The 26,319-nt window shown below is 43.3% G+C and overlaps 1 protein-coding gene across 1 annotated transcript in view; it reads left to right on the top strand.

Annotated features, from left to right (window-relative positions):
• The window catches only part of ABHD17C (abhydrolase domain containing 17C, depalmitoylase), a 53,347-nt gene extending 27,700 nt beyond the window's left edge, over positions 1–25,647 (top strand). Inside the window, exons 2-3 of the mRNA XM_040342427.1 lie at positions 19,534–19,713; positions 24,104–25,647. Coding sequence (XP_040198361.1) covers positions 19,534–19,713; positions 24,104–24,323 — 400 coding nt within the window. The 3' untranslated portion in view covers positions 24,324–25,647. The remainder of the gene's footprint in view (positions 1–19,533; positions 19,714–24,103) is intronic.
• The last annotated feature ends 672 nt before the right edge of the window (positions 25,648–26,319 follow it).

The raw sequence follows: 26,319 nt of genomic DNA, 5'->3' as shown, positions 1-26,319 counted from the left end.
ATGCCGTTCCTTCAGAGCGTATGCCCCTGTGACGTCACCGGCTGCTGCTCGCTAGAGCATCTCCTGAATGGTGCACATTTAGGAGATATTAATTTTACCTACAGGTAAGCTTTGAGTGACAGGAGTGGAGCTAATCAATCTGCCCAATTAGAGGAGAGGCAGCAGTAAGAGCTACCTATCGCGGGCTTCCTGGATAGGTAAGTGTCCTTATGCTGACTTTTAAAAAAAAAAATCGGCTGGAACACCGCTTTGAAGTCCCTTTCCAAAAACTCAACAGTTGAAAAAAGCATAGATGTGAGTGTGTGGCATAAGAAACCATATTGAATGGACTGTAGTGTGTTCTGAAAAAAGCACTAGAAAAACACATAAGTGTGAACCAGGCCAAAGTTCTTGCCTAAACTTGCTCATACATGCAAAAATCCTCTTCTAATTGTCAGTGTTGCAATATAGACGTGTATGAGGCTTCATTCACACACCTGTGAAAAAGAAAATACATATGAGTATTCATTGCGGATCTGAACACATCAGCATTCTTTTTCAATAGAGCCATTAGCACAGGTGTGTCAACATGCACTACATTCAGATCTGTAACACAGAATCCAAAAATCTGCATCTAAGGACATGCACTTTATGCACTTATGCTTATAAACGCACAAATAACTTTTTGTAAGCATAGTCTGCTGCTTGATCGTTCTTACAGGCGACGGGAGGGGACATCTCCCCTCCCCCCGCCACCATCCGGTGCTTCTCCGGTCTCTCCCGTGCCATCGGGCACCCGGAGAAAGAATCGGCCGCCGGTGGAAGACGACCATAGAGATGACTGATGACCACATAGAAAGGGGAAAACTGCCGCTCCAGGTGAGTGTACTAAGCAATCAGTGTCCTCTCAGAATCAAATGGGTTTTCACGGCAATGCGCAAAGCAATACTTTGAGGAGAAGATATGGTCAGCCGCACGCCAAAAAAAACGTAAAAAGGTGGCCTTTAATGGTAAAGAGAAAAAAGGCGCTACTAAACACAGCAAGCATTGGGGTATATAGCTGACGTGTTTCGCACTGGGGTTCAGTGCTTCGTCATAGCTGACGAAGCACTGAACCCCAGTGCGAAACGCATCGGCTATATACCCCACTGAGAGAAGATGGTCACCGCTCCAATAAGGTATGTGGATGAATCCATATCCTCTCAGAGAAACCCAGGTGCCGGCAATGCACAAAGCAATTGTAGAAAGAAATGTTTGGACAGCCGCACTCTGGAAAAACCTTCTCAGTTGCCTTTGATTGGTGAAAGTATTCAAACACCACACATCACAGCAGAGACAGGGGCATACAGCTGACGTTTCGCACTACAATCAGTGCTTACTTAAACGTCAGCTGTATGCCCCTGTATTTGCTGTGATGTGTGGTGTTTGAATACTTTTACCAATCAAAGGCAACTGAGAAGGTTTTTCTAGAGTGCGGCTGTCCAAACATTTCTTTCTACAATTATATACCCCACTGCTTGCTGTGTTTTGTAGTGCCTTTTTTCTCTTTACCATTAAAGGCCACCTTTTTAAGGTTTTTTGGGTGTACGGCTGTCCATATCTTCTCAAAGCTTTACTGGTGACCACATGGTCACCAGTCATCTCTAAGACCACTGGAGGCCCGGGCGCGACGTTATGACATCCGCGTCACCGAGGTAAACAAAGCAGTGATCGCAGCTGGTAAACATGAGATGGGTGAATTTTTTTTTTTCTCATGCTTTCCAGCCTATAGGAGAGATGTGGCGTCTTATTGACCCCACATCTCTCCATAAAGAGGACCTGTCGCACACATTCCTATTATAAGGGATGTTTACAAGTGAATTAATGTGATCCAAATAAAATGTAAAAATGAAAAAATAAAGTAAAAAAAATATTAAAATGCCCCTATCCCCCAGTAGCTCGCACTCAGAAGCGAACCCACATATACAAATTCCGTTCAAACCACACATGTGAGGTGTTGCCGCGTGCATTAGAGCGCAAGCAGCAATTCTAGTACTAGACCTCCTCAGTCTAAAATAGTAAACGGGAGATTTTAAGTACAGAAGTTTGGCGCCATTCCTTAAGTGTGCGCAATTTTAACGCATGAAAAGTTAGGTATCTATTTACTTGGTGTAACATCTTTTACTTTATAGAGAAAAAGTGGGCTGACTTTACTGTTATGTTTTTTAATTAATTAAATTGTTTTTATTTATTAAGCGTTTTGATTTTTTTTTGCGCAAATACCGTGAGTTCTATAAAGTTGCAACAACCGCCATTTTATTCTCGAGGGTGTCTGCTAGAAAAAAACATATATAATGTTTGGGGGTTCTGAGTAATTTTCTAGCAAAAAAATTATGTTTTTGACATGTGAGAGAAGTGGCAGAATAGGCCCGGTATGGACGTGGTTAAAGTGGTCGATTCATAAAAGTCCTGCCGCCAGTTTCAGTAGCTTTAATAATCTGGAACTTATGAAGTTATTTGCTTACAGCTTTTATTTCAGTGTACAGATCTGCAAACTTTTATTAAATGAAGATGTTTGAAAGGTAGAAATGATTGTGATTGTCGGAGGATTGCCAGAATATTTTATATCCACAGTGGAGTTTAGCAGATGTGGATTCTCCATGCTGTGTATCTAGATCTCCGCTCTATAGATAAATCATGTCTGAGCTATTGAGACACACAACATTGTGTAGATGGTGTATATAATTCAAGTAACTTTTACAGACCATTTATAAACAATTGGCACTCGGTGGGGTAGAGTTGGGCCCCCTCTGGGCTCCAGTAATGGAGCATTTCATGACATATATTTACAGTGAGCATATGTTTGTAGTTAAGCATGCCCTTCGCTGCACAATGCGAATGTTTGGCCGGCACCAATGTATCTGTATCCCAGCGAGATTCTGACAGGCCGCAAGATTACAGTTTTAGGTTTACGTCCCTGATAGTTTCTGTATAAGGCACTCGTAAAAAGCGATCCTCTGATGTGTACATACTGCGAGCATTGCAAACTTGTAACCTAAAGCAATGAATTGCCAAGGAAATGTCATCCTTGTCTTTCTGAGAAAGACATTTATGTACATATTGGGCCCCTTGCAGCTTGAAAAAGCTCGGTACAGAGTTTTTTTTTTTTTTTTTTTACTGATCTAAAATAGAGCCCATTCTTAACATGAGTGCTCAACCCGTGGCCCTCCAGCTGTTGCGGAACTACAAGTCCCATGAGGCATTGCAAGCCACTGACAGATACAAGCTGGACTCCCAAAGGCAGATGCATGATGGGAATTGTAGTTTCGCAACAGCTGGAGGGCCACAGGTTGAGCACCCATGCTTTACAATGTTACCTGTACACACAGGTGCGTAATCCAACGCTGCATATTCTTGAGGGGAAAAATAAATAAAAAAAATCTGTGCTCCTGGCCGGTACACCCAAATTTAAGCACAAATATCAATTCACCTTTTCCTTAAAGCGGTTGTAAACCCGCATATACAACTTTTTTTTTTTTTTTACACCTGCAAGGCAAAAGCCATAATGAGGTAGTATGCACCGCATATTGGCTCATTATGAAATACTTACCTCAGAACGTGGAGAAGAGAACTTACGTGGTCCACGCCGAGCGAGATGTCCTCTTACCTCTGCGTGTCTTCAGGGTATCGCCGCTCCAGCGCTGTGATTGGCTGGAGCGGCGATGACGTCACTCCCGCGCATGCGTCCGGGGGATTTCAATCCGGCAAGGGCCGGCGGCGGCCGGCCCTTCAGCCGATGATCGCCGCTGCAATCAGTGGCGCATTGCGAGGGGAATATCTCCTAAACCGTACAGGTTTAGGAGATATTCTTTATACCTACAGGTAAGCCTTATTATAGGCTTACCTGTAGGTAAAAGTCAAAAAGTGGGGTTTACTACCACTTTAAGAATATCCATTTTTTTTTTTTTACAATCTCCTCTTCAACCAATCTAAAAAAATTGAAAAAAATCTACTTTTATCATCAGTTTAGGCCAGGGGTCTCCAAACTTTGTAAACAAAGGACCAGTTTAAAGTGCTTTAGACTTTAGGAGGGCCGGACTAGGGCCATTGGGAGTAGAAAATGTCCAGTGGGAGTAAACAATACCATATCTTTGGTGTCGGTGGGAGGACTAGTGCCCCATTGTTGGTGTCAGTAGAAAGAATGGTACCCTTTGGATAGTGTCAGTTGGATGAATAGTGCCCTATTGGTGGCTTCTGCAACAAGAATGATTGGTTGGTGTCAGCGGCTGGAATAGTGGCCCAAGGGCCAGACGAAGGCAAACAAAGGGCCGCAGTTTGGAGACCCCTGGTTTAGGCCAATATGTATTCTACTACATATTGTTGGTAAAACGAATCCCAATAAGTGTATATTGATTGGTTTGCACAAAAGTTATAGCGTCTACAAACTGAGATTTGTATTTTTTTTATATATACCAATGGCAGCATTCAGCGACTTATAGCGGGACTGCGAAATTTTGGCAGACAGATCTGACGAGGGCTGTGGAGTCGGTAGATAAATGTTTGGACTCCTAAATGTTCCGACAATCTAAATTTAGTAGCAGTTGGAGTCGGTGCATTGTTTGCTGACTCCGACTCCAGGTACCCAAAATTTCCTCCGACTCCACAGCCCTGGGTCTGACACCTAACTGACACTTTGTGGGAACCAGTGACCCAAATACAGTTTTCAGTGCAAAACATATGCACCATCACTGTACTAATGACTGACACTGGCTGGAAAGGAGTTCACATCAGGGGCAATTATAATGTTAACTGTGTACCTAACCTGTTTTACTACAGTGGGGGGGGGGGGGGGTGCTTTTACTAGGGGAAGACCTGAATCTATGTCCACCGTTCTGTGTCTCTGCAAGATGACCAAAACCACTATAAATTGGTATATGCTTTGGCATAAGATTTGTGTATTTCTTTTTTTATTTTCCTCTTGACAAAGTGATCTCCCTCTGACTTTTAGTTCTGCTTCTGAATATAGTTCTCTATCATTTTTGGAAGTCTTTGTGTGCGATTTCCTAAAAAGGGAGAAAACTTCAACTGGACAGAGCAGGCTGTGTTCCCGCACATGACTCCGGTGTCACGCCGCGTACAAGAAGGATTCATCCAGTGATTCTTTATTGGAAGGATTTCTGGATCTCACTGAGATTGTTTGAAAGGGATAGTTATAGTGGACGATGAATAAAGTTTTTCTTTCTCAGGTTACATCATAAAATATAAATAGTGTGATGGACTTGAGTTTTATATAATGTGATGGATGTGTGACATCTGCATGTTTGGTCGGTAGGTCCTTTACGTAACATTTATAGTCGAGCAGCCCAGACAAGAGCAGACACCCAGGGCCAGATCCTCAAAAGAGATACGGCGGCGTAACTGCTGTTACGCCGTCGTATCCCTGGTCCTAACTATGGAACTGATCCACAGACTCAGTTTCCCATAGTTAGGACGAAGATCCGACATGTGTAATTGAATTACACTGTCGGATCTTAAGGATGCAATTCTAGGCCGGCCGCTAGGTGGCGAGGCCATTGAGGCCGGCGTAGAATATGCAAATGACCAGTTACGGCGATCCACGAACGCTCCGACGGGCCCGTCGCTCTAAATCTACGTCGTTTACGTCGAGTTCCGCCGCGTAAAACTAGGGCTAAGCCCTAGTTGTCCTAAGCCATGTTAAGTATGGCCGTCGTTCCCGCGTCGAATTTTAAATTCTACGTCGTTTGCGTAAGACGTCCGTGAATGGCGCTGGACGCCATTTACGGTAACGTCTAAGCAAATGACGTCGGAGCGACGTCAGTTAGCGCAATGCACGTCGGGTAATTTACCCGACGGAGCATGCGCAGTACGTCCGGCGCGGGAGCGCGCCTAATTTAAATGGGACTCGCCCATTTGAATAGGAACGCCTTGCGCCGGACGGATTTAAGTTACAGCGCCGCAAAATTCCAGGTAAGTGCTTTGTGGATCGGCACCTAACTTTGGAATTTTGCGGCGGAGTAACTTAAATCAGAAAAGTTACGTTGCGCCAAGGCTTTGTGGATAACCCCCCCAAGGTCTAACTTATGGTAAGCTTAAAGCATATGTAAACCCTCATACATATATATATATATATATATATATATATATATATATATATATATATATATATATATATATATATATATATATATATATATATATATATATATATATATATATATATATATATATATATATATATATAATGTGTGATCTCACACCCTCTGTTACCAGCAGTATAAGGAGCTCAGATAGGTGGGGAGGAGAAACAGCAGCACACCGGTATTCACAGTGAATGAGTAAGGATGGGCTCAGGCTTGTTTGCAACCCCACATGCCCGCACCCGCCAGAAAGCTGACACTGCGTGACACCAATCACAGGTAGTGAGACATTTCCCAATCTGTGCAGCCGCGACTCGGGAAATGTCTCGCTGCCTGCGATTAGCGCCGCGTAGGGCTGGGCGATTTTAGCCCCAAAAAATCTGCAATTTTTTTATATGATTTTTTAAAATTATTATTATTTATTTAGTTTTACTCGATAAATTAATGATACGAAGCGAGTATTTTTTTTTTTCGCCATGGACACCGCGCCGGTCCTAAGTTTTTAGGCAAGGCTTCGGCCTAGCCCGCCGCGATCCTGGGAAAAGGCCACGGACTAGGCCGAAACTGCGGCCTCGCCTAAAAAAAACCTGCTTGCCACGGCCTTTTGCCCAGGATCCCGGCGAGCTACGGGCAGGATTTTTTAGGCGAGGCGCGGCTTCGGCCTGGTCCGCCATGATCCTGGGAAAAGGCCGTGGCCTCGCCTAAAAAATCCTACCCGCAGCTCGCCGCGATCCTGGGGAAAAGGCAGTAAACCGCCTTTTACCAGTATCGCGGCGAGCTGCGGGCAGGATTTTTAGGCGAGGCTTCGGCCTAGTCCGCGGAGCGCCGACCTATGGGGGGGGGGGGGTGAAATATAAAAACTTCTTCTTTTTTTTTTTTTTTTTTTTTTTTTTCTCAGCAGTAGCGCCGCGCAGTGTCAGCTACCTGGCGGGTGCGGGAATGCAGAGTTGCAAACATGCCTGAGCTCATCTTTAGGTCTGACTATTGGAGAAGAGCAGACTGAGATTCCAGCACGGCCAGAAAACTGACCACACTGCTCTCGTGTCTGGTCAGTTTATAGCAAAGCAGTGTGTGGGGGGGGGGGCGGGGATTGGCAGGAACACCAAGGATTTCACATAAAGGAGTCAACACAAAGAACAGGATATTTTTCTCATACAAGTACATGGTACAGAAAACATTTCAGGAATATGAAATGTTGGGTTTACATAAATAATCGATTTTGGATAGTATAGTTAGGATGGGGGAAAAGGTACATAGAGAGAGAAATATAATTGATCACTGTTATTTTCCTGAAGTCTGGTGAGCTTTACTGGTAGTGAATCCCGCAGGAGTTGGTGTTCCTATGCAGCAGTTAGTGATTGACTACCCCCCCCGTCGCATAAGGAGCGTCACGAGTTGCCGAAAGAAGTCGAACATCGAGTCGGCGCTATACGGCGCCTGCGCACCGACGTTTGGCTTCTTTCGGCAACTCGTGACGCTCCTTATGCAAAGGGCGGGGGAGTTTTTGTCATCGCGCCAATCACTAACTGCTGCATAGGAACGCCCACTCCCGTGAGATTCACTACCCGGAAGCCGGCTAAGAAAATAGCTATACGAGGTATGTACAGCAAAAAAAAATCGGCATACTGTCAATGTCGAGACTGAGCTCAATGTAATGTTAGAAAATAGTTTTTAGGGTGAACCCCCGCTTTAATGTTTTTTGAGCAGTGTATTTTACCAAAACAATTGGTATTGTGTTTGAAAAACTGCTGTGCAAATACCGTCTGACATAAAAAATTGCAACACCCACCATTTTATTCTCTAGGCCTAGGGCCTTTGCTTAAAGTGGTGTTCCAGCCTGGGGGAAATGATTTTTAAGTCGGCAACTACAAATATTTTAGCTGCTGACTTTTAATATAAGGACAATTACCTGTTCAGGGACCCTGTGATGTTGGCACTCCATCCAATTTTCAGATCGGCTCTCGGGTGCTGGCGCCGCCATTCCTGATAAGGGAACCCGGCAGTAAAGCCTTTCAGCTTCACATCTGGTTCCCTACTGCGCATGCGCAAAGCGACTTTCTGCCTGGTGTGGGAGGAGAGGGGAGGCAACTTCTGAGTGATGGCGTCGTGGGGACTGGTACCTGAAAAAATGGGTATCAATTCCCCTCTCCCCCCTAAAAGGTGCCAAATGTGGCACTGGAGTCTGGGAGGAAGCAGTTCCCCTTTTTGGGCGGAGCCCCGCTTTAAAAACAATATATTTATATCCAAGTAATTTTCTATCAAAAAAATTATACATTTACCATGTAGGAGAGAAGTGTCAGAATAGACTTGTGACCCGCTTTCCTAATCCATTATATTCCTTCACATTTTGAGTTGGAAGCCTGAGCTCAATGTGGAATTCACTTCCTCATGACAGAAGTACATTTCCTGGCTACCTGATTTCCTATGGTGTTTAAAATAAACCCCCCCGTGTGCCACACACTGGGAAATCGTGGTCTCCGTCATTGTTTACAGGATTTCCTGCAACCTCCTCAGGGATTTCCCTTGGTGTAGGTAGAATTGCATAGGGTCTGTGTGATCTATAGTATGGATAATACGTCGGCTTCTGGTGCCCTTTGTCTATTTAGTGTTTTAAGATAAAATAAAGAGATCGATTGGATGCAAATCAATGTGTTGGTATATTACTACAGATGTATATGTTATAGAACTTTTCATTTATATAAACGTGTAAGTATCCTTAATTGTTAGATTACATATACAGGCTCTGTTTCCTGCTTTGCAGTACTCTGCCATGGTTGTGCTTTACTGCTCCTTCTCACAATTCAAATCTATGAATCGGCCAACTCATTGGAAGTAATGATCTCCCTGTGCTGATATCTCACCAGTTGTTAATGTGACTATCACAAAAATTAAACTGTATAAGATTTACTGTTAGAGAAGTTTAAATACTTGCCTTTCCCGCTGCCTGCACAGCTCAAATGTCACATTGATTAAAAGGAGTCGTCTGCTGTAATTCAGTCCCCCGGTGTTCCCCCCACTGGTTCCTCCTGCAGACTCCTATACCACTATTGAGTCCAGAGTGATTCCACATAGTCACTGAGTGCTCCCTCTAGTGCAGGGGTCTGCAACCTTTAATACATAAAGAATCACTTGGACCCGTTTCCGAAGGGAAAAAAAAACAAAACCTGGGAGCCGCAAAACCATTGCGACATTTAAAACAAATATACAGTAACACTGCATATACTGGGCTGGATTCAAGAAGCAATTGCACCTGTGTAACCATAGTTACACAGCACAATTGTTTACTTGCCCCGGCGTAACGAATGCTCCTGATTCAGGAACCTCGTTACGCCGACTGCAGCCTAAGATATGCGCGGCATAAGGCTCTTATGCCCGCATATCTTAGGCTGCATTCTTGCGATGGCCGCTAGGTGGCGTTCCCGTTGTGCTCAGCGTATAGTATGCAAATTGCATACTAACGCCGATTCACAATGTTACGCGAGCCCTGCGTACGCAGTTTACGTTGTTTCCGTACGGCGTTTTTCGCATAAGGCTGCCCCTGCTATTAGCCGGGGCAGCCAATGTTGCGTATACCCGTCGCTCCCGTCGTAAATTTCAAATTTACATAGTTTGCGTAAGTGATTCGTGAATGGCGCTGGACACCATTCACGTTCACTTTGAAGCAAATGACGTCCTTGCGACGTCATTTGCCGCAATGCACGTCGGGAAAGTTTCCCGACGGAGCATGCGCCCTACGATTGGCGCGGGAACACGCCTAATTTAATGATTCCCGCCCCCTACGGGATCATTTAAATTGCGCGCGCTTACGCCGGGCATTTTTCCAGCGCGCCCATGCAATTTACGGAGCTACTGCTCCGTGAATCAAGGGCAGCGCAGTAAATTTGCGGGGGCGCAGGGCAAAAATGTTGCCCTGCGCCTCCGTAAAAAAGCGCAAATTTACCTGAATCCAGCCCATTGTTTCTTACCTTAATGCTATATACAGGATCGTGAACTCCAACCAAAAAAAAGAATGCAATTGAACAGCACATTACACAGCCAATAACAATGCCCCCAATGTGCCATAAAAAACAAATTACTGCCCCAAAGTGCCAGAGAAAATGACCAATGCCCCAAAATGCCCTAGAAAATTAATCAGGACCCCAGTGTACCATAAATCATATTCGGTGCCTGATGTAAATAATAATTAATAATGAGGGCCCAATGTCATCCTCGTCATTATAAAAATAACTTGCTGGGCATGTGGAGGTGGAATCTTATCTGATATAATTGATATTGTACAGTATTGCATTTGCTGGGCATGTGGAGGTGGAATCTTATCTGAGATGTCGGCGGCTGAGCTGAGAGCTCTCGTCGTGACAGGCACGTGCATGCGCCAGCGCCACCCGGGCCGCTAGCACAGACAGGCCAGCTCTGTGGCCAGTCACATGATGCACCGTGACCGAATCACAGGCCAGCTCAGGCCTGTGGCCACATGACCCCCCCCCCCCTGCCCCCCACACGCCGCGCGGTAGATGTAATTGCGGTAACGCCGCCCAAGTAATGGGAACGGCGTTACCGCTATTGTAGGAGTAATCATTTAGATTGCTCGTTAACCTCAAAAGGTGCCCCGGAGCCGCGGCAAAGGTTCAAAAGAGCCGCGGGTTGCAGACACCTGCTCTAGTGGATATTCTACAAATCTGTTTTATAAAATACAAATATGGAAGAGCAAGCTGTAATAACTTAATGTGTTATTCCTTTTTCTTTTTTTTGCACGGTTGACAACTTGACACCAGATGTTCCCTTCCCCCTTTCAACAATATGATGAAAATTTTAAATAAAAACCTTTCTTTTCATTACATATTTTATTTTGGACTTTGGTATGCTTTTACTGGATATCTGTGCTTTTCTCTGCAAAAGCAGGCAGACCATGGCTGGTGGGATGGGGCTGTACATGGCTTCCCAAAACAATAAGACTGCCCTAGATAACGTCTACATGTCAATTGGCAAAACTGAAATCTTGCAATTAAAAAAGGGTCGGGCCAGGGACATTCACACTGGGGAGGAAAGGGCTTAGATCACAGGTATCAAACTGGCAGCCCTCCAGCTGTTGCAGTCCTGCAAGTCCCATGATGCATTGCATGGCTGACACTTACAATCATGACTGCCACAGGTAGAGGCATGATGGGACTTGTAGTTCCGCAACAGTTGGATCACCACTAGTTTGTCATCCCTGAGTTAGATGATGCTGGACGTCTTCCACCCAGGACATGAGATGGGCTTTTTCAGACTTATAGGTGGATTCAGATAGACTTAGGCTGGCCCAAGTCTGAATCTGCGACGACGCTAATTTAAGCGTATTCTGGTAACCAGATACGCTTAAATTAGGCTCAGATACGAGCGGCGTAAGTGTCTTACACCGTCGTATCCTAAAGTGTACTTTTTAGGCTGACCGCTAGGTGGCGCTTCCATTGCGGTCGGCCTAGAATATGTAAATGAGTAGATACGCCTATTCACGAACATACGCTTGGCCGACGCAGTAAAGATGCGCCGTTTACGTAACGCACTTTCAGGCCTAAAGTTATTCCATCAAATAGCTGGAATAGTAATGTTAAGTATGGTCGTCGTTCCCGCGTCGAAATTTGAAAATTTTACGTTGTTTGCGTAAGTCGTCTGTGAATAGGGCTGGACGTAATTTACGTCCACGTTGAAACCAATAGGACCGTGCGGCGTACTTTGCCGCAATGCACACTGGAATATGTACACGGACGGCGCATGCGCCGTTCGTAAAATACGTCAATCACGTCAGGTCACCCTCCATTAACATAACACACGTCCCTCAGCCGAATTTGAATTATGCGCGCTTACGCCCACCGGATTTACGCTACGCCGCCGTAACTTAGCAGGCAAGTACTTTGTGAATCATGTACTTGCCTCGCTAACTTACGGCGCCGTAATGTAAATGCCATACCCTACGCCGCCGCAACTATGCGCCCGCCTACCTGAATCCACCTAATAATGCATATTTTTAGAAGCTCTTGGTGTGCAGTGAAGTTAGAGTAAGCTATTTCAGTGCAGAAGTGCCTCTAAAACACGGCGGGACTGAAGGTAAGTCTGGAGTTCAGCTTTAAAGTGATTGTAAAGGTTCAAGGTTTTTTTACCTTCATGCATTAGGCGTGAAGGTAAAAAACCTTTGTGCAGCCGCCCGAGCCCCATTGTGAACCAGCAATGTGCCCGAGCACCACCTCATTTGGCTGAGAGAGCAGTGGGGAGCTATTGGCTCTGGCTGTCAATCACAGCCAGTGAGAAGAGAGGGGCAGGGCCAAGCCGTGGCTTTGTGTGAATAGACATGTAGAGCAGTGGCTTGGGAGGGAGCCTGCTTGGGTGCCCCCATATCATCAAACTGCTTGCTCTGGGGACGGGAGTGCCGGCGGTGGACCCGAGAAGAGGATCGGGGTGCTCTGTGCAAAACCACTACACAGAGCAGGTAAGTGTGACATGTTTAATTTTTAAAAAAATAAGCCTTTTAATATCACTTTAAATTTTGTAGCAAATCTACAAGCCTTCAATGAAAAATAAATAAACTTGGTGAGTTCCAGCAAGACATCCTATCCAACACACAGACGAGAACAAATTAACACCGGGATTCTTATAACAGTTAAAGGCTTTCATTTTTGTTTTTCAAGGAAACTTTTGCTTTCCATAACTTTGTAAATATAAAGCAGCAGCTCCTTATTGTGACTCTGTCTGCCAGGACTCGGATCATGAACCTCGGGAATACAGTGGATGGGAACTGGCCTGATTGTAAAGAATGTAATGTATCTTATAGAAACCATTCACATCTACGTAGAAGTAAGGCCCCTTTCACACGTGCGGACCGTATGTCTGCATTTTCATCCATCCGTTTGCGGATGAAAACGGGACATACATTGGTGCCTATGTGTTTGCGGGTGTCAGCGGATAAACATCCACTGACACTCGTAATCACCCGCCTCCGCAAAGATCCGATTTTGCGGACGGAAGAAAATACTATTTTTTCTTCCGTCATCGGATCGGATACACACGGTCCGTGTTCATCTGACCCCCCCCCCCCCCCCCCCCCCCCATAGGGGAGAGCGGAGAAAAGACAGGGCGGTCTCTACACTGTGTGCAGGGACCGCCCTGTCAGCCGACTGCTCAGCGGGAGTTTTACAGAGGATCCCCGCTGAGCTTACGGACACATGGAGGCGGATCATTACTGATCTGCCCCGTGTGAAAGGGCCCTTAGTGATTGTAAAGGCGTGCAAATGGAAATTGTTGACCCTCTTTTCCGCTTACAGTAGCTGCTGCATTTCTCACCCTAGGCTTATACTCGAGTATATACGGTATATATCATTTTTTTGCAGACTGGAACTCCACTTTTAAGAAACTCCTATGTGTTGGAATTTTATTGTGTGTAACAATTGTGTTAGTTGCTTTCATTGTCATAGAAAACTATGATGACGAATATCTGATGCTGATAACTTGTTGAAGTTCCTATTTTCAGGGTAACCAGTTGGCTTGGCGGAGGGGTGGGGGGATAACATGAATGATGATCACATACCAAACACACAAGTTGCTGAGTGACACGCATGTGTTTTCAGACATATTATAGCCTTTGCTCTAACAGTATTTATAGCCTGTATACATTTAAACAAATGCTGTTCCTCTTTATGTTGAACCCAGTATAGTATGTTGGCAGCATGCTTTCTTAATCGGGAGTTATGATGCATGACCAATATACTATAGAACATAATTCTAGGCAGCTGGAGGGAAGTAAAAAAAAGAAAAACCTGACCTTGTATGAGTTTCATACACATTTTAATGTAACTTTCCACTGCCTGGTGTGTCTTCAGCATGTCACTGGTGTGCACAGAAAACAATCTGCTCCTGTAAACCAACTCCTCCTTCTGGGCATCTTGTGATGATGAAATGGTGGGGTAAGCACAAACACAGCCCAACCTTATTTCCAATGATGGTAACTCCGCTTTAAGTACAAAGTATTTGGTACACAAATTAAAAACAGGAACACAAGGAGGTGTGAGCGTCATTTTAATTATGTCTCTACTTGTTACAGAACAGCTTTGTGCAGCTTTAAGGCTCCATTCACACCTAGGCGTATTGTCGCCTGTAGCGCGACGCTATTGCAGCCTGCAATATGCTGGAGGGGTGATTTAACATTGTCGGCTATGGAGATGGTTCACATCTCCACGCTGAAACGCCGTACGCCTGAAGCTCAAAACAAGTCCCGGACCTTTTTTTTTTCAGGCGGTGTTCGGCATAGCCGACAATGTTGATCACCCCTCCGGCGTATGTTAGGCTTAAACGCCGCGTTCTGTCACGGCAAATCGTGGGACAAAATGCTGCCATTTGTCGTGGCAAATCGCGGTAACATACGCCGCGTTCAGGTGTGAATGCAGCCTAAGTAGCAAAGTGATTAATATACTTGTATCAACTACTTTAAAATATGTTCTGATAAAGGGGTTGTAAAGTAAATGTTTTTTCACCTTCATGCATCCTATGCATTAAGTACCGGCCCCCCGCCCCCCCGTTTTACTTACCTGACCCCTCGAAAGTCCCACGCGCGTCCACGTGATCCTTAGGTTCCCAGCCTGGCCGTTGACTGGCTAGGCTGGACGGATTGATAGCAGTGCAGCCATTGGCTGGCGCTGCTGTCAATCACAGCGGATGACGCGGCGTGCCGGGGGGTGGGGCAGAGTGATACAGTCGGCGGCTATGCCCGCCGCTGTATCACGGGAGCGCGCTCGCAAAAGCTTGCATGAAGGTGGAAAGCTTTTGCGAGGAGGAGCCGAGACAGCCGCCGAGGGACCCCAGAAGACAGGATTAGGGGACACTCTGTGCAAAACGAGCTGCACAGTGGAGGTAAGTATAACATGTTTGTTATTTAAAAAAAAAATATTGCCTTTAGTGTTCCTTTAAAGCTGTTCACAGACCGGTAAAATTACGAAGGAGTGGATCTGACTACAAATTGTGCTCTGTGATGGCTCCATGTGCCGCTTCATCTCCCCTGCGCTCCCCCCTAACATTGTACAAAACTGTGAATTTACTAATGAGTTCAGTGGGCTGAAGAATGGGACTTCTGCTCTTCATAGTTCATGTATTGCTTTATCTCCCGTTGTGTTTGAAGATTTAAGAATTCTCTTCAGCAGATTTCCATCAAGTACATTCCTTATTATGTATATGACATTCAGGGGTTGGGTTTGGAGTTGGTGAAGCAAGATAAGGAATCTTGCGTTAATCCAGTTAGGGAAGTCTTAACTGATCAAACGTGTTGTTCGTGGAAGGAAGTGTTAGACTAATAATAGGTGTTGAAATCTTGAGGATTTTTCTCCCCCTGACCATCATGTGGTGAACACCTGTGAACGCCGTATTCCTTCACGTCTATCCCTTCCTCCCGTCTGCTCGTTACGCTGCTCGCCCAGCGAGCTCCTTCTTCTCATTAAAGGAGTTCATAACTGCAAGCTAGGAAAATCACTAAGACCTCTCATCTTCATGTCCTGTCTGCAAAAATGTCTTTCTTCCCTATTAAATTCGCTGAGTAGACGAATGACTCCTGCTTGACGTTGTGTCTAGAGTTGGAGAACTTGTTCTGTTCATTATCTTCTCCTGTGGTAAGAAGAGAATGTAAAAGGGAATATATCATTTTGTACATATTTGTCCTCATTAAGCTTGGGAATGAAATAACATTTACAATATATTTTTGCTATTTGTACACATTACTTTTTTTTAATAACTGACTTATTGATCTTTTACCACTTGCGGGTCATCCTATTGTGAAAATACTGTGGTATGACTACTGGATCATCATGTACATGATTCTGCATTCCTGGGTAGGGGGCGCACTTGCAGGTCATCCTATTGTGAAAATACTGTGGTATGACTGCTAGATCGTCATGTACATGCACGTGATTCTGCATTTCTGGGTAGGGGGCGCACTTGCAGGTCATCCTATTGTGAAAGTACTGTGGTAAGACTGCTGGATCATCATGTACATGCATGTGAATGAATGAATGACTTGTATAGCGCTACTCATGCGAACTGAATCGCCTCTGGGCGCTTTTTCCAGCCAGTGTCTGCTTGGCTGGTGCGGTCATTTTACTCCATAGGATCGTGACATGCTTGGGACACACAGTCATACACACAGATATACATATATATACTGGGCCAATTTGGACAAGATCCAATTTACCTACCAGCATGTTTTTGGAGTGTGGGAGGAAACCGGAGTACCCGGAGGAAACCCACGCAAGCACAGGGAGAACATGCAAACTCCAGGCAGATGGTGTCGTGGTCGGGATTCAAACCAGCGTGACCCTTTTGCTACTAGGCGAAAGTGCTACTCACTACACCACTGTGCTGCATTTCTGGGTATGGGGCGCACACCCCCCCACCCCCATCTATATACCCCCCCACACCCATCTGTACTGTGATTCAGTACAGCACAAGTTGGTCAGCAGGTCCTGGCCAATGATTTAAAGTGGAGTTCCACCTAAAAATGGAACTTCCGCTTAATCCACTCCTTCCCCCCCCCCTTACATGCCATATTTGGCATGTAATTTTTTGGGGGGGGTCAGGAGGATCGAGACTTCCTGTCCCACTTCCTCCTTCCGCCGAGGGGCTGGTAAGGCGATTAGCTTAATCGGACGGCGCTCTTGCATGCGCAGTTCCGCTCGCGCATGCGCAGTGGGTGCCCGGCCGTGAAGCCGAAAGCTGTCACTGCCGGGTGCCCACACTAGGAATGAAGAGGAGGGGGGGCAAGGAGCGGAGCCCCGGCCGGTGCGTCGCTGGACAGTGGAGCAGGTAAGTGTCTGTTTATTAAAAGCCAGCAGCTACACTTTTTGTAGCTGCTGACTTTTAATAAACTTAAAAAAAGGCTGGAACACCCCTTTAAGATCGGGACCTGCTATTCGTCTTAGCAAATCACTGTACAGGGCCCTGTGTTTACTCGCAACACAGGGCTCTGTACACAGAGCAGCATAGCTTGGTAAAATCGACACCCACTGTTAGGCACAGTTAACCCATTGATTGCTCTGGATATTTACTCCTTTCCAGCCAGTGTCTTTAGTACAGTGACAGTGGATAATATTCTCACTGATCACTGTTTTAGTGTCACTGGTGAGGCCAGTGTCAGATTGCCTGCTGCACTATCACAGTCCCACCTCCATCACAATTCGAATCGCGTTCTGCGTTCCACCGACCAAAATCTGGTCAGGGTACCAAAAACCAAATACAAGTCCAAAGGAGAAAGAAGGTTTGCTTTTCAGGGTCCTAGACTATGGAACGCTTTGCCAACCAGCATTCGGTTGGAGGAAAACCACCTGACTTTCAGAAGACAGATCAAAACTCTGCTCTTCTGATGTCATGAGACACGAACAACTAGCGCCCAGAAGCGATTCAGTTCGCATGCGCCGCGCTTTATAAGTTTTTCATTCATTCATTCATTCATTCCATCACTAGTATTCTGGTTTTATATACCATAATTTGTAGACGCTATAACTTTCATGCAAACCAATCTATACATTTTCTGTTTTTGGTTTAAAAAGACATACAGCAGAATACATTTTTGGTCTAATTTTTTTATTTTCAAAATATTTAATAGCTGTGTGTGTGTGTGTGTGTGTGTGTGTGTGTGTGTGTGTGTGTGTGTGTGTGTGTGTGTGTGTGTGTGTGATAAATATATATATATTTATTTATTTATTTTTATATATATATATATATATATATATATATATATATATATATATATATTTTTATATATATATATATATTTATATATATATATTTTTATATATATATATATTTATATATATATATATATATATATTTTTATATATATATATATATATATATATATATATATATATATATATATATATATATATTTATATATATATTTATATATATATTTATATATATATTTATATATATATTTATATATATATTTATATATATATTTATATATATATTTATATATATATTTATATATATATTTATATATATATTTATATATATATATTTATATATATATTTATATATATATTTATATATATATATATATATATATATTTTTATATATATATATATATATTTTTATATATATTTATATTTTTATATATATTTATATTTTTATTTATATTTTTATATATTTTAGTTTAAAATCTAGAATAAGAAATAAAAACCCAGTGGTGATCAAATGCCACCAAAAAACTAAATTTTTATGGTAAAAAAATGATCTAGTTAATTTACATAGTGTTGCATGACTGAGCAATTGCCAGTTAAAAAGGTCTGTGCTAAATGGCAAAAAATGCCCTGGTCATGAAGGGGGTAAAACCTCCCAGAGCTTAAGTGGTTAAAGTTTCATAATGAGAAAGAATGCCAAGTGATGTCACAATAAACATATCTTGTTACAGAATTCATTATTTCTTAAACTGGTACATTATACAATTTCCTTTAGATTTGCCTGCAACTATGTAGTGCAATACAATACATTATAAGTGAATACAAATTTGAAAGTCTTTAGGTTAGACTTCATATTATAAGGTTGTAGTAAATCTAAAGGAAAATTGTATAATGTATGGCCAGCCTTGGGGAGTCCCAGAATAGGGGGGTAATATGAAAATATTGCGATTACTAGAAGACAATACACCAAAACAAGATCGATTTTGTATGACTGGCAGAAAAGTTTGTAATGCAATTTTTATTTTTTTAGGTCAAAACTAAAGTGTTATATAGTGACTGTGATCATCTAAGTATATTCTTCTGTAGCAGACTGTTAGCATGGCAAGTTGTTGGTTCATTTTCATGCTCTTGTCTTTTGTCAATGGCTAAGGGAACCATTAAAGTGGTTGTAAAACCTTACAACACACTTTCTCCTATAGGTTAGCCTAGTAAGGCCCCTTTCACATGGGGCGGATCAGTAATGATTGGCCCCGCGAACCTCCCCTTGCTCAGCAGGGATCGCTCCATATATCCCCGCTGAGCCGGCGGATGACAGGGCGGTCCCCGCACACTGTGCAGGGACCGCCCTGTCTTTTCTCCGCTCTCCCCTATGGGGGGATCGGATGAACACGGACCGTCTGTCCGTGTTCATCCGATCCGCCAGACGGATGGAAAAGTAGGTTTTTCCTCCGTCACACTTTGGCGGGTCGGATGTCAGCGGGCATGTCACCATAGAGGAGCATGGAGCGCCTGTTCAGGTCCGCAAAAAAACTGTCAGGCGGTCCTTAACGGCCCGCCAGTGTGAAAGAGCCCTTAGGCTTACCTGTAGATGCTGAAAATATCTCCTAAACCTGCACGGTCTGTTCTTGCTCTTCACATGGACAATACAATTCCTGCTAATGCTTTTTCATACTTTCTTAGTGTTGACACATTTTTCATGGAATTGCCTTTTTTGTCTCCACAGATATGCTGTCAGCCCTGAGAACATTATCCTGTATGGTCAGAGTATCGGCACCGTTCCTACAGTAGACCTGGCCTCACGCTACGAATGTGCAGCCGTCATTTTGCACTCCCCTCTCATGTCTGGACTGCGTGTTGCTTTTCCTGATACAAGGAAGACCTATTGTTTTGATGCCTTTCCCAGGTAAAGGGCCATTGCTTAGTTTGCCAACTTCCACCATTTTAATTTCTGTAAACTGTAGTAGTTTATTGCCATCGGAGAGAGGTTTTGCCAACGTAAAGTCATGTTCATTAAAGAAAATAAAAATGAATGCACCTCTTTTTGCAGGTAAATAAATGCATTTATATTTTTCTTGGGAGCCTGCTGAGGTTTGCACCTATGATCAGCAGATCGCAGCTGCAATCTCTGGCTCTCGCAGACAAGTCGGTACAGCTGTCTGCCCGTACCTCCCATTCAGGCACACCGTGAATTGTAGGAAGGGTCACTGAACTGTCAAAGTGCTCATATGCACTCACAAGTCATCTGCTGCAATGGAAGACGGGACTTGTAGTTCATTCATTCACAAATCTGTGTAAATGAATGATGTGGCAGAGCTTTAAAGAAACCAACAATTTAAAAAACAAACAAAAAAAAACTACATATGACACTGCACACCACATACACAAAACCACATCTTTGTTTTGCACCTTCACTGCTGGGCTACCACTGCAAACATCCAGTTCCTCCAGCAATGCAGTGCTTTTTTCCGAGTTGCCAAGCCTATGTATTTTTTGGGGGTGGGGATACCTTGTTTAGCTCTGTGCAAGGTTTGGCCTGCTATGAAGCTTTTTTCACTTGATGGTCACTTTAAAGTGGTAGTAAACTTCGCTTTGACACCTGTTCCTACAGGTATGCTTATAATAAAGTTTACCTCCAAGTACAAGGAATATCTCTCCTAAACATGCACCATTTAGGAGACATTCAGTGTCTACAGCCAGCGACGTCACCGGCGCCCTGAAAGACTGGCATACCCATGCCTTTCCTCCAGAGACCCGTGCCGCAGTCGAGACTCCCTGCGTACATGTGTGGGAGTGACATCATCGATGCTCGACCATTCAAGTGACCAGAGCGTGCAAACCCGGAACCTGATAAAGATGGAAGCCCTGTCTGTGGTGACAGCACACCACTCTGGATGGCTTTGTTTCTTTTTTTTATATATATTTTTATTCGGATTTTCATAGTACAATCATACAGGGTAAAAACAAACCCAGAGCAGTTGTAAATATGCAGTACGACATAAACAATCAAAAGTGATGACTTGTACTATAAAGAACAAAAATAGTAATAGTAATACCCTCAGGAACAGAAGCATGGTACAGATATTAAAGACTGGTTGTCACCATATAGTGGCCTAACCATAGCCATAGCCAGCCTAGCTACGGGATTAATTGGCTGTAAGTCTAGGAGAGTCATGGAAATCAAAGAGCTCCAAGAATCTATGGTCGTTCTACGGTGGTCGAAAGGTAGATCAGAGACCTTGAGGTGGCCCAGAGAGTTGGTGAGATCTCTTTTCAAATACCAGTCGGTGTAGCGAAATGGTTGCATGACTTCTTGCAGGACTTTCTGGGTTAATGTGGCCTCAATACAAGTACGCCATCTCGTGAAAAAGCGTGAGGTAGAGCGAAAATGTTTGCGTTATCGTGTCCAGCCTCTCCAAATAGAGCGATAGCATAGTTCTTTTCAATGGCTGTGTTTCAAGGTCTCGTTATGTGGTGCAAACTAGCACATTATGACATGAGCTTGCAGGGAGAAGGTTTTTTTTTAGAAAAGTTTACTACCACTTCAATGCCCACCTAAGCAATGACTCTGGCCTGGAATCTAAGGAGCTTCACAAGAATGCAGACACTGATCTGAAGATTTGTTTTGCACTTGCTGACACAGGGACTCCAATGGTACTAGTTTGGAAGCGGTTAAGGGCCTGACAGGTTTGTTACATTGTGTGCTCCTTAAAAAATAAAGCACAAAAAAAATCACATTTTCTATCAGCTGGAATGCATCTAAAAAAAAAACCAGTGTATTAGATCTAACATAATCTAATTGATTTGCCATGAACATTAACGAAAAGCATATTTTCCCTAATGGATGCCAGTTCATTATTTTAATTTATTTTTAGTTTCTAATTAAGGAACTATATACAATATGCATGGAATTCTTTGCATTTTTATTTTTAAGCCCCCCTGGTTTTGTTAGGATTCAATTATCTGCAGTTTCACAGACTGGATGCTCCAGCTGCGGGGAACAGTCCACACACACTGCTGTTTAAATATTGCCTTCTCCAGAAGTCGGAAGCCGAGTTTGCCAAGGGAATGTTTCCAATTTTCACAAAATGCAAATATTGTTTAGTTGGAGCAAATAAAAAGCAGTGGAAGAAATGTCACCATTAAATAAAGAGTAACTTGGAGCAAAGATAGCCGTCTCCTGTACAGCTTAACTTATTCCTCAACAGATCCATTCCAGCCTGAAAATGATCTTCAACTGTAATTAAAATGGCATTACTCGAGGTGGATATGCCATGAAAGGTTTATTTATACCCAGAGTCAACCTATGTATTGGTGAAATTCGGAATGTAAAGAATTCAGGCTTTAAGGTTGTTTAGCATAAGAAGAAATTAACATTAATATGGTACTTTGTGGATTCTCTCTATTTGCCAAAATTTTCCACTTTAAAAACTTTGTGGCAGACTCCTCTGTTAATCTGTCTGATGGCTTCAAAAAAAAATTCCACTAAAAGCAACTGAACATAAATTGGATCCTTTTCTATACTTTATGTGAAAGTTGTTAAATGAAATGCATCGGTGAATATGTAATGGTTTAATTTAACTGGCACAGGAAAATTTTTAAGCTAAGATTGGATAATGTGCTGCAACCTCTTTACACTCAGAGCTAAAGTCTTGTCCAACAATTCCATGGAAGAAAACTGACTTGTGTTATTTTGCACCATTCACACCCACATGGCAGCTGAATTCTAGGCAGCAAAGTTACATAAATGTACATTAATCCTTATTTCTGTAGAGCCATTAAAAGTTGTACTTGCCTGCTAGCAGCTCTGAACACAGCCACGGGTCATATGGGCACTGTCAAAGGAGTAATATTCGGACAAAGCTGCTAACAGTGCCTGTGTGACCCTTGAATGTGGTATAGATTAGGTTCTAAAATAGTCCCAATCTGAAGTGATTTGACAACCGTGGAGGGAGGGCTAGTCAACCCTACATTATACTTTGCCTTAAAGGGGTTGTAAGCCTTCGTGATTTTTCACCTTAATGTATCTTATGCATTAAGATAAAAAAAACACCTTGCAGTGTCCGGCCCCCCAGTCCCCCCGTTTTACTTACCTGAGCCCTGAATTTCCAGGGGCGCAATCCCGCGTCACTCTCTCCATGGCCTCTCTGCTCCTCATTGGATAGATTGATAGCAGTGCAGCCATTGGCTCCCGCTGCAGTCAATCAAATCCAATGACGTGGCCACTGGGGCTGAGTCATACGCTCGGCGGCTATGGACGCCAAGTGTATAACGCAGGAGTGCGCCCGTGAGGTATCCCCCTCGGGAGAGAGGTTAGCAGAGGGGGTTATCTATTGCGGGGAGGGGCCGCGAGAGTCGCCGTGGGACCCCAGAAGAGGAGGGTCGGGGCCACTCTGTGCAAAACAAACTGCACAGTGGAGGCAAGTATGACATGTTTTTAAAAAAAAACTGAACCTTTACAACCACTTTAAAGTGCAAGTCCAGGCAAAAACTAACAAACTCTAGCTGCTCTCTGCCACATTCTAAACCGAATCCATCTAACCTTGTAACACAAAAATCGCTGTACTTGCCTATTCTGCAGCCGATCCAGTCCTGCTTCCAGCGGCGGAAGCTGTGTACAGGAGAGGACGACAACGGCTGGGAAGTGATGTCACCCATAGACTTACTATAGAGCTTTTGTTGTTGGCTGCCTCTCCTGCACCCACCTCCACACTGAAGAGAAATATAACCAAAGCTTTTTTGGCCATACTTCTCCTTTTGGGTCACAGGAGTGCAGTTTGTTCCGCATTCCTGTGACCCATTGTCAGCTAACAGTGGAATAAATCATTGTTAGCTGATGTCACAAAGCCAGACCAGGCTCTGAAAGGATCCTGAGCATGTGGTCAGGATCTATCCAGATGCCTGGACTGGCAGCTGGCTTGACCTCTTAGTCAGCTGCTGAGAGACTAAGCCAGCCCCTGCCGCCCCCTCCACCACCCGGCTCTTCAGTGAGCGCTGGTGGGGCAGAGAACCAGCTCTCTGATCACAGAACTGAAAACCGAGCGATCAGCGGTGTTTGATCGCTCGGTTCTCAGTCTCAGAGCTGTTGGGGGACTGATGCTGCATCCACCTAGATAAGTACGATCCTTAATTGTCCCCATTACTTCCATGAGGTTCCCATAACTATATGTGCAGTATAGTAGATTGTATAATGCTTACTAGGTGTAGCCGAATCCCATATTAGGATTATCGTTCTATTGTATATTTGTCTGTGTTGGGTTCTGCTTCTTAACTCTTTACTCTTCTTTCTTTTGTAGTATTGACAAAATAACAAAGGTCACCTCTCCGGTGCTGATAATTCATGGAACGGAAGATGAAGTGATTGATTTCTCCCATGGCCTGGCAATGTACGAGCGCTGCCCCCGAGCCGTAGAGCCACTCTGGGTGGAAGGAGCAGGGCACAATGACATAGAGCTGTATGCACAATATCTAGAAAGACTAAAGCAGTTCATTTCTCATGAGCTGCCCAACTCCTGAGAGATTCCTCCAGTTTTACCTCAGTTACTGTGAATGGCAGAAGCGACAAGTCTGAGAAGACCTGTCCACTACGGTGCTGGGCATTCTCTTTACAACACTGCCCAAAGACACCCTCAATGGGGTTAAATGATGCTGATCAAGCATCCGGTGGCACCTGTCTTTCTTTATTTTTTATTGTCCATGTGCTATCAGCTGCTGTAACTTAATCTCATCCTTTAGAAGAGTCCGGGTGGACCTGGAACCTCTTTTTTTCTAGAGCACACTTTATATTCTGGAACATGTTTACACATCATCATTTTGAAGGACGCCATTTTACCACAGGTTAAACCCAATCGCAATAGCTGTGGGTTAGTCGGCTATGTTTTCTGGATCTGGTGTACAGCCTTACCTGATAATCTGTATCTTCTTTAATGGATGATCTCTTTTTATTTTAACTCAATCAAATCAATTGTATAATGTGGTATCTTGATGGGGCATTCTTCTGATTTGTAATTTTCCTTTTGCTGTTTTTTTTTTCCAAGAAGATATTTATCCACAATAAATTATTTCAAGTTATTAAGCTGTAAGAAAACAAACTGAATAGAATTCATAGATCAAGAATTTAACTCTAAGACATTATGAATGCCACTTATGGGATATTTGTGTAAGCAAAATGTAATGTTAAACTGTAAATGTGAAAATGTATTTCTAGAAGAATGATCGGATTTCATCTGGCTTTCTTTTTTGTGATTCTTAATTTCTTTTCCAAAGCTCTGTTCCTCTTTTTTCTCTCATGTACGTTTTTTTTTTTCCATCACTAGGATTTATGGTTTTGTCTTGTTCTGTCATTTTTTCTTTATTTCGTTCTTAGGCACAGAAAAGACTGCTCTGGTTTTTTAAAACTACTTTAATGGGTTTTCTTAAGTTTTTATCCCTGAATTAATTTTTTGCTATTAAGTGATTTTTTACAATACTTTCTGGGAGAAGAACATTTCTGAAGAAAATTCAAAATCCCCTTTGTAATATCTTTTCCCTTTTTGACACTGGAAAGGCACAAAAATATGTATATATAGATATATATATGTTTAAAGGGCAACACTACATTCTCTGGTCTGTAAATTGAGTCTTTGCTGGGGGTATAAAGGCTCAGTTGGTCTTTTGGCTGCCGAGGCCATAAGGGACTGCTTATACAATGCCTCCTGCAATAAAGAGGATTGTAGGCCTGAAATAATAATATACTGTGAGTCTAGGAATTTGTTTTGTCAAATGAACAGGATATGCTCTGATTTGTTTCTTGTTGCTTGAGGACAGTATGTTGGAATAAAGGATGCATGGAACGGAAAAACTAGAGCTTCTGGACTCTTTATTTCTATCAACCATTAATGTATATGTGTTTTTATAATATGGATAGAGCGGAGAGGGATTGGAACACTTGTCCGTTTTTATTGCTGTCTTTGCCCTCTTTTTTTAATTTAAGAATCCCCCCTTTTAATGTTTTGTCCTGTTTACTATTATCGTTGAAAGTCAAAGAAAATCCCTAGGTTGTCCCTAGAAAAGTAATAAAAGGAAATATTCCCATGCTGAAACTAATTCTGGTGACCTGGGGGGTCCCCAAAGAATTCCCTTAATTTTCAGAGACTTCCTCTAACTTCCTGATAGGCTATGTGAAATTTCTGCAATTGGTAGTAACCTTCCATTTATCCAAAATGGGGGGGGGGGGGGGGGGGTTGCCTATAGTTTAAAGCCTGATTCACAACTATGCATTTTTAGTGCTTTTTGCACTACAGTCCATTTAACATGGTTTCCTATGGAACACGTTCTGTAGTGCAAATCTGCAAAAAGCACTAAAGATGCATAGGTGTGAATCCAGCCTAACTTTGGCCTGACTCCACATGTATGTGGGTAACAAAATATTTCTGCATCAATGAGTGGAATACACTTGCTACCATGCCTGCTGACAATAACCTTTACCCCCTTTTTGGTCCAGTTACATTAAAGCCATATATTCCATTTTATG

This window comes from Rana temporaria, chromosome 3, assembly GCF_905171775.1.
Source record: "Rana temporaria chromosome 3, aRanTem1.1, whole genome shotgun sequence".
Lineage (NCBI taxonomy): Eukaryota > Metazoa > Chordata > Amphibia > Anura > Ranidae > Rana > Rana temporaria.
The sequence above is the reverse complement of the archived record's forward strand: the minus strand, read 5'-3'. Positions and strand labels throughout refer to the sequence as shown.